At 34.0% G+C, this 8,951-nt stretch overlaps 1 protein-coding gene across 19 annotated transcripts; it reads right to left on the bottom strand.

Annotated features, from left to right (window-relative positions):
• Positions 1 to 1,785: 1,785 nt before the first annotated feature.
• On the bottom strand, positions 1,786 to 8,372 carry LOC108193572 (uncharacterized). Of its 19 annotated transcripts, none has more exons than XR_010290123.1 (6): positions 8,172 to 8,230; positions 8,033 to 8,097; positions 7,580 to 7,707; positions 6,858 to 6,985; positions 5,841 to 5,898; positions 1,786 to 4,851 (listed from the first exon to the last, which is right to left on the bottom strand). XR_010290123.1 is itself a non-coding variant. In XM_064089526.1 (6 exons), exons 5-6 carry the CDS (start codon positions 2,995 to 2,997, stop codon positions 2,242 to 2,244), a joined length of 351 nt encoding a protein of 116 aa, XP_063945596.1. In that variant the 5' UTR covers positions 2,998 to 3,032; positions 4,655 to 4,851; positions 5,841 to 5,898; positions 7,580 to 7,710; positions 8,244 to 8,372; the 3' UTR covers positions 1,786 to 2,241. The 19 variants fall into 19 exon arrangements, 7 of the variants coding, with proteins under 7 accessions (XP_063945596.1, XP_063945583.1, XP_063945607.1 ...); XR_010290120.1 differs by having other exon boundaries at positions 5,812 to 5,898; positions 7,580 to 7,710; positions 8,172 to 8,220; XR_010290118.1 differs by having other exon boundaries at positions 7,580 to 7,710; positions 8,172 to 8,220.
• Between the last annotated feature and the right edge of the window lie 579 nt (positions 8,373 to 8,951).

The raw sequence follows: 8,951 nt of genomic DNA, 5'->3' as shown, positions 1-8,951 counted from the left end.
GGTCGGAGAATAGTAGTCACCACTCTGTTGTTATGATGGCTGCAACTATCTCTTCATTAATTCTAGACTTCACATCGGAGGATGCTCTTCGACAACATCCAGGCTTTGATGATGGCAAGTTGGCTGGTCTCTGTCAACTCTTCAAGAGAAGTATGACTGCTAGTAGTGAGGATGTGTTCTATGAGGAAGTTGATCTCTATGAGATTGTCATTTCAGGATATTCACGCTGGTCTGAGCATTTTCCTCGCATCAAGGCAGCAGTTGGAAAATAAATCTTGAAAAAACCTTCAGTTGTCATTATATATGATGAGACACTTGATAGGAAGCAACTGAGTCTGGTGTAGACTTGATAATAGGAGTTTGTTGTTTAGCATAATACAGTAGCTTTTGGCAAAGGCATGATGTAATCCTTAGTAATGTTGGCTGCTATATATATTTAAAGTTGAGTTCTTTTGGAATATGCCCGTTTTCCGCGGAAAAGAAAAGTTTCTATCCGCGGAAAATTATAGCGGATATTTTTAAAAAAAAGTTTCAATCTCAACCTTTGAAACCCATATATATATGATTTCTTTACATTTTCTCTGGAACTCTATTTTTAGATCTATAAAACAGCTTTCCACTTATTTTTCAACTTATTAAGTTAAATCTCAAAACATAAACTACAATTAAATGGTTGATAACGGTGGATTTAATGATTCGTTTTTAGGTATTGTTTGGTTTTGTGGTTGGAAACAGCAATAACAAAACAAATAACAAAACAAGTGAAGTGTTGTTTGGCTGAAAAACAAGTGAAAAACTGTTTGGTAAATCTGAAAAGAGGTATTCTGAATAGCAGCTTTTAGCCCAAAAGCTGCTTTAGAAAAAACAGGTCCTCTCATACGTTTGCAAAAAAACTATTTTTCAGTTTTTGCAGCTAATTGTTATAAATTTTACCATCAAAACTCATCAAACATTATTTTTTATATTATAACTTACAATATGTAAATACCAAAAAAAACAAAAACCAAATAACTATCTCATTTCTATACAACACTCTTTTTATGAGATTTTTAACAACACTCCCAAACAGACCTTTAGTTGATTTCATGGTCATTTTTGTGATATTAGTATTGATCCCGCACGAGTACTCATTTTCTTCATTTGCAACCCCTTTCAACTTATTATGCAATTAAAAATAATTTTTAACAGATTTTCTTAATATTGCATTTGTGGTTGCATTGCAAATGAAATCTCCATATTTTTGCAGTTTATTGTAAAAAAATTATAATATGTTTGTAAAAATTCTTTAAAGTTTGAGTAATTTTGGGAAAAGCCCTAAATTATTTACCAGCGTCTTTTTATAACCCAATTAGTGAGGCCGAGTATAAATATCCCATCAACATACATTCACAATAATCATCTTCGTCAAATTCAGATCAACTAATTGGAAATTGAATTTACTGAACGATGGCGAAAGGAAAACAGTTTTATTGTATTGATCACAAGATGAGCTTTGGCACTCAGGCCGCAATGAGCAAACATAATCGGGCTTGCCACCACAAAATTGCAACTGCGAAGAAACCCAATGTGTGCCCCGACTGCGGCAATGTTTGGGAAACTGCGGCTCAATTGCAGACTCACATGGTATGCTTTTCTTGATACAATCACTGTGTGTGTGTGTGTGTGTGTGTGTGTTTTTGGGTATTATGTGTGTTCGCTTCTTCTGTGTTTGTTTTGTGATTTCCTACGTTTGTTGATGATCGTTTTAGGTTTATGCACATCTTAATTGTGAAATTAGCATACGAATTCTCGCAGACAACTGTGAATTTTTGAGAATCATGAGTGCTCCTAGGGCTAGAAGACCCCTACCTATCATTCAACGAGTTGTCCAATTAAAATCAGTTAGTGCACTAAATAGTTAGACTACTAATACACTGGTCCAACATCATAGTGGTCAAGATTCTCTCGAATCATAGTGATAACACCATTTCTTGAATGACCACTGTTGTAATTGAAGTCTTTGCAAACTCTTTGTTGTTGAACCCCCAATTCTTGCTGAATCTTGAAGCATAGTGATAACACCATTTCTTGAATCACCACTTTTAACTCTTTGTTGACTTTCTTGAATTCCGATTTCTTGTCCATTCTCCATTAAATATGATGAGGACTAAACACAGCACTATATAAGACGGCCTCCGTTTTTTACCGATCTTAATTATGTTAATTATGTTTTTTCAATACAGGACAATGATCCTCATGTTGCTACAAATAGCGAGAAGAAAGAGGAGCAGCTTGAAGTGCACAAGAATAAAGCTGCAAAGAAACAGCAGAAAAAGGAAATGAAAGCAAAAGGTGCACTCTAAATATCAATTTCAATATGTAAATTCCAATTTCGAGCAAAATAAAAATCTGACACTAATTTCTTTTTCTTTTTCAAGATAATGCATTGATCAAGTCGATAATGAAGAATTAGGCTCGAAGGTAAACAATTATCTAGACCTGTTGTAAATTGCTTCTTGTAGAGTCTGTAGTATATGATATTGGGTTAGTGGTAGAGAGAGTTGAGTTGACAAAGTGTGGTGGTGTTTGGGTGATGGTAAATGGTGTTTGTGAGCGGGGAAAGGGGCCCATGAATGGTGGAATAGTAAACTGAGTGTGTGCTACCGTATTAGGTGTAGTAGCGTGGAAGAACAACGAAGAAGAGGAAGGGTGATTTACCTCTTGATGCGTCGTAGAGCCTTGCATAGGTATGGGCTCACTTACTGTTGAGACGGTGGGGGTGTTAGGTGGAACTTGTAACCCCAGAATAAGTTGTTTGAGCTCTAAGAAGTTTGAATCCAAACGATCCATTCGAGATTCAATGCCACCCATACGCTTATCCATTTGAGTATTCATATCTGTGAGTTGTTGAGTGACCTCTGTGCGAGTCTGGGTTAAGCCTTCATTCATCTCCTTCAGCTTAGTCTCATGAGTACCCAGCCTTGCATCCAGATCTCTGATTCTTGTCCCTTCGGCCATTTAGATGCGTGAATGCAAGCCAAGGAACGTCTGGCCTGATACCACTTGTAACCAACAGCCAGTAATAACAATGAAAATAAAGAGGAAAACAGCTTAAAACTCCATTAAAATGAAAGGTTTAGCTACAGAGATATAGGAAACAACGGAAGGAAAGACAATACAGAAAATAACAAACAGCCAGTAAAATGATTCTCTTCGCGCATACTCTACTCTGCTGCCTGGTCTCCTATTTAACCCACCAACACGCCACGTGTCGCCATCTTATACGCTGTCCTTTCAGTCCGTTATACACAGGATCCCATGCTGATATTCATGTCTTTTCCTCCTCACGACACCGTTTCAATAAAAAGTTACTGCAACTAACTTACTGAGCACTTTTACTATTTTACTGATTAAGCTTGGTTACAGAGTTTTTGTTAAACATAAAAATTCAGTGCTGGTTTTGCATTGCATTACAGCACTTGAGATGTGATTTCAGCATTACATATACTGCTTGTGCCTCTACAATAGCTTATGCATGCATTTTTTTACATGCTATGCATGCACTTTTTTTCTTTGTCTAGCGGGAGATATATTAATTTGTTGCATCATATTATTCAGGTATTATGATTTGAAGGTTGGGAATGGAGCACAAGTAGTCCAGGATTCAGGGGGTTGCAGTACAGTTGTGTGACTTTTGTGTAAATTTCATTTTCTATTTTCCACTATACAGTTGTCTAGCACATAACTATTCAGAGGGTTGTCTAACAAATATCTTGAAATTGTTCATACTCTCTTGTAACGACATCTGACATATTGGCAAGAGTGTGTATTTTGCTCAACACAAATTAACCGTCAGGGTTACAGCCTAGATTTATATGAGATTAGATTGTATACTCCAAGTCAGATCTATCAGACTGGATACTCCAGGTCATAACAATCATACCTGACTTGGAAGTACCTGATGAATCCATGAGTAATAGATTTTCTACTATTGAATTATGTTTCTTCATAATGAATGGTCCATGAAAAAAAATCTAATTCATGCTGAGCAACTTTATGTTATGTATGCCTATCATTTGTAGAGATATATGTGATTCTGCTAAAGCGCTTGTACAGGATCATTTACTGTAACAGCCTACCAGGTTCATTACTCTTTCATACTTTACAGAATTCATAAGAGTTTAGTGTTGATGTTCAGTACTCTTTTATACTTAACAGAATTCATAAGCGTTTAGTGTTTGATAATAGGACATAACCTCAATTAGCGAGACAAATGGGTTCAGGTTTGTTATCTCTTATATCTACCATTTTCGAGTTTGTAAGATGAATATATATAATGATGACACTTATGTCATTTTTTCCGGTTCTTCAGTACAGTTTAGCACATTCCTAAGAAAGCTTTAAACTTTACTTCTTCAAAGATTTGATGTTCTTTAATAATTAAGTATACACTATACACACGAGATCAAGATGCACTACAAAGGATACATGATGTCCACCATGACATGCCATACCCAGATCAGTTTCAAATTGCAGTAACGCATCACAGATAACAATAAACAGTTTACATGAACAATTTCACCTACTTGACAGCCATACCCAGATCAGTTTCAAATCAAAAACCTAAAAGATAATAACTAAATACTATGAACATCACGGTCAACACAAGACTAACCTTAGTTTGTGAAAGAGCAGGAGTACTTGCTGGCAAACTGGCAAACAGTCGTTAGCTTTTAGCTTTTGTCATCGTCTCCATACAGTTTGGCATGGTATAAAATGGGAAGATCAACAGATTATGATTGAGCATAGATTGCATGTTTGGATTGGAACCACTTTGCCTCGTTTTGTCAGCCTGTGCAGTCCCAACCATCACTGAAAAATTCAAAACGACCAATAATAGATAAAATGAATGATTAAGAACACATGCAATTTCAACTAATAAATAGGAAGATAACAGAATTTTTCCAAACACAAAAAGTCAAAAAAAAAACAATTGATAAAACATATCAGAAAAAACTTAATTGAAGTGGGGAGAGGAAGGCTGACGCAAACCACTGGTTGGATGTATTATTCCATCTCAAAACCTGAAATTTTTGCCAGGGTGCTATAGAGTGTGACTTTCAGTGATAACTGTACTTGCATTTACTTTGGCCAGGGTTGTCTAGCACATATCTCGTTGTTTTATTGAAACTGGTTAAAGTCTCTTGGTCTGGGTTGTCTAGCACATCATTTTCTATTTCTGAACTTGCTTAAACTCTCTTGTAATTTAATCTGACAAATTTGGCAAGAGACGGTATTTTGCTCCAAACACACAAAAAGAACAACTATCGGGGTCTATTTACAGCATAAATTTATATGAGATTAGACTGAATACCGGTCAGATTATTTTATATAATTCTATACAAGTAATCAACTCTTTTGAGCAAAGAATTTCAAGGACAAAAGCTTTAATCTTTTCTTCTTGAAAGCTCAAATCTTCTGGTTGAAAGCTTTATAAGGAACACAAAGAATTTCAACAGCATAAAGGGCATACACAGAATGATTTTCAACTGAAATTTTACAAATATAATTACAAGTAAAAAACCAAAAGTAAAGTTAAACTACAATCTGTGAAAAGGAAAGAATACTGTACTTGCTAGCAAATTGAGCATGAATATCAGATTTAGCCCAAGTTACTGTGTCCATTAAATCAGCTTTATGTAGCAATTAAAATCTTTGCTCATCTTCATATGCGATCATATAAATACATAATTTTAACTATACATACCACTAGACGAAGAACACCCGAATCATTTTTTTTAGTATAAAACCCTGAGAAAGCAGAAAGTTAACCTTGGTTTTTGAAAAGGAAGAGTGCTTACTAGCAGATTGGGCGCAAATCTCCTCTCAGAAATCCTGGAATTCTTTCAGTGAACTCTCCTGTGACAGCATAAAAAATATGATTAGACACACACGCAAACACAGAAGTGTATGTGTGTGTGTGTGTGTGTGTGGTGTGTGTGTGTATGAGGACTGAGAATAAGATCAAACACAAACATGTAATCATATACATGACAACAGACATGATAGTAATAAAATGAGGACTAAAAAGGATATAAACAAATTCGACTACAAGACTAGCATGGCCAAGAAAAAAACCACAAAACCAACATAATAATTTAACATCTATGCATGAGAAGAGTACCTGCTAACTAATTTAATATTTCGGTTCATTCTTTGTACTTAGATTCAGTTTTAGCCTGTGTTTCTAGTACTTGTATATAATTTGACATGAAATTTAGTCCTGAAAAGACTTTGATTTTTTTCCTTTTCTACATATTAAAAGCTTTGACATGATTCGATCATAAATTAAAGTATGGCTTGAATCTCTTCTTGTTAAAAGCTTTGACCTTTTTCTACTTTCTAATAATGTTTTCATATATCGTTGCAGACCTAGTTAATCCAAGAAACAAATTAAGGAACAGAGTCCAGCCTAACAAAAATTTGAATCTTTTTTTTTTTCTTTTGAATGCTATGATATTTTGTATCGAAAGATTAATTGTTCATCCATTAGAAGCTAGATGTACATAACATATACATACAAACAAGTTTTCAGTAAAAAAATTACTGCATAATCCAGCACAGCACATACAATCCAACAAAAAAACAGAGTACTAGAATGCAGTAATCATATAGAAAATGGAACAAAAGACTCACTGACCACTTGACATCCAGACGACATAAAACAGAGTGATGAATCGAAGCAATTATAAAGGACACAAAGATATTGTAAGAAACATAACCGCTTCTCCAAATTTAAATTTTATCATAAAATAAAAGATTATAATTCATGTGTCTGAAGTCTGAACACATGCATATCTATCGAGTATTTGAGTTACCTCACATGTTTCTAGTTCTTAAATACAATTCAGCATGATTTAATACGAACACAACTTGATCGTTTTCCTTTTCCTGGAAGCTCTGACTTTGTTTCCCTTTTCTGGGGAGCTTGATCTTTTTCTTCTTCCTAAAAGATTCGACGTTTTTCTATGAAAATTCCGTTTTCTTTCTTTTACAGTTACATATATGAGTCAACCAATTAATAAAGATAACAACTTCAACTAAAGGCTTAATATTAAACAGTAAATTGAACAAACATATCTAGGAGGAGAGTTGAACACAAAAGTCAAAAAAACTTAATCTTAAATTTATTTTAAATGCTATGATCCTTTCTTTTCTCTAGAAAGCTCCAAAATTTTTCTTCTTCTTAAAAGCTTAAAACTTTTTCTTCTTATAAGCTTTGATTTTTTTGCCCTTCTTCTAAAAAGCTCTGATCTTTTTCTTCCCTTACAAAGCTTTAATTTTCTTTCTGTTACACTTACATATATGATTCAGCGAAATATCAGAGAATGAAAACTTCAACTAAAGAATTCTGAAATCGTAAATCCAAGAAATAAAACAAGGAACATAATCAAACAACATCAAACACAGAAAAAACGTCCATCATAAAGATGTTCAACTGCAAGACATGCATAACCAAGACAAACCAATAACAAAAGATTGCTTTTATTTTTCTTGAAAGCTTTGACCTTTTGCGTTTTCTTATAAACTTTGAACTTACTCTTAAAAGATCCGATATTTTTCTTCTTCTCGGAAGCTTTGATCTTTTTGTTGTTCTTATAAACTTTGATCTATCTCCAAAAAGCTTTAATCTTTCTCCACAAAGCCTTGACTTGCTTGAAACTTCAACTACTGCCGGAAAAGTGAACCAAATCAAGGAACAGTCAAACAGCAGCAAACCTAGAAAACTTGAAAAAGAAAACTTTCAATCTGGAATGCTATGGTCTTTTTATTACAGGAAATTGATTTTATTATTTACAGTTAGATATACATGTTGATATATACATACAGAGACGCACACGAAAAACAACAAACAAGAAAAAACACAATCGCAAGAAACATAACTGCTTCTCCAAATTCAATGGAAAAGAGATATAGATACACAGATTAAGGCCAAGACACAATTCAAAGAACCAAAACAACATAAGAATTAACACAACAACATAAGAATTACCATCGATCTGCATCAGAGCAAGATCAGTTGATCCATCTTCACAATTAAAAACAATCACATCAAATCTGAATTTAAAACAAACATAAGACACACCATCATAACAATTAACATCGATCTACAACAAGACAAGAACTCTTACAGCACAATTAACATCGGTTTGAACAAGAAATACACATAGCCCATGTCAATAAATATGGATTTGAGTACTTACAATATAATTGAGCGAGATTGGATTCATGGACGGAGACTTGAGATTGTAATTGATACAGCGTGAGGAGCTGCTTAAAAGTCTAGGGTCAAGGGAAACGACTTGGCCTCTTGCCCACCTCTTACTATTATGGTAAAAAAAAAAAAAACAATTACGGATCATCTGTCTAAGCTTAAATAAATGTTCCGATTAAAATTCATGAATATAATAATCTATTATATCATAATTCCTGAACGATGCCCAGTCACAAAGTCCACGTAATTCGTTAAATGACACGTCATAAAGCCACGTATTTTTTAATGCCACATCAGCAGTGCCATCTAATCAACTGATTAATAAATGTTAAGTTTCAAACAGTCCCACAAATCATGCATGAATTCTTACTTTTGATTTTATTTGTCTTAATTATCAAATCAGCGTTGATTGTCAGCTCTGATTATCAGTTTAATTCTCTATTAAAGACATCTTTAATATGACATCTTTTTGAAAATCACCACATCTTTTTGAAAACCACCATATTAATATGTCAGCGTTGACATCACCAGCACCATCTAATCAACTGATTTATATAAGTCAAGTTTTAGACAGTCCCATAAATTATGCAAGCATTCTTGCTTTTAATTTTAATTGTCTTAAATAAAAATCATTCCTTCCTAATTTTTAGCATATTTTTTTAAATGTAGTTATTGACTTCCTCTATCTCTAATTTAT

This window comes from Daucus carota, chromosome 1 (genome assembly GCF_001625215.2).
Source record: "Daucus carota subsp. sativus chromosome 1, DH1 v3.0, whole genome shotgun sequence".
Taxonomy (NCBI): Eukaryota; Viridiplantae; Streptophyta; class Magnoliopsida; order Apiales; family Apiaceae; genus Daucus; species Daucus carota.
This window is presented reverse-complemented; position numbering and strand designations above follow the sequence as displayed.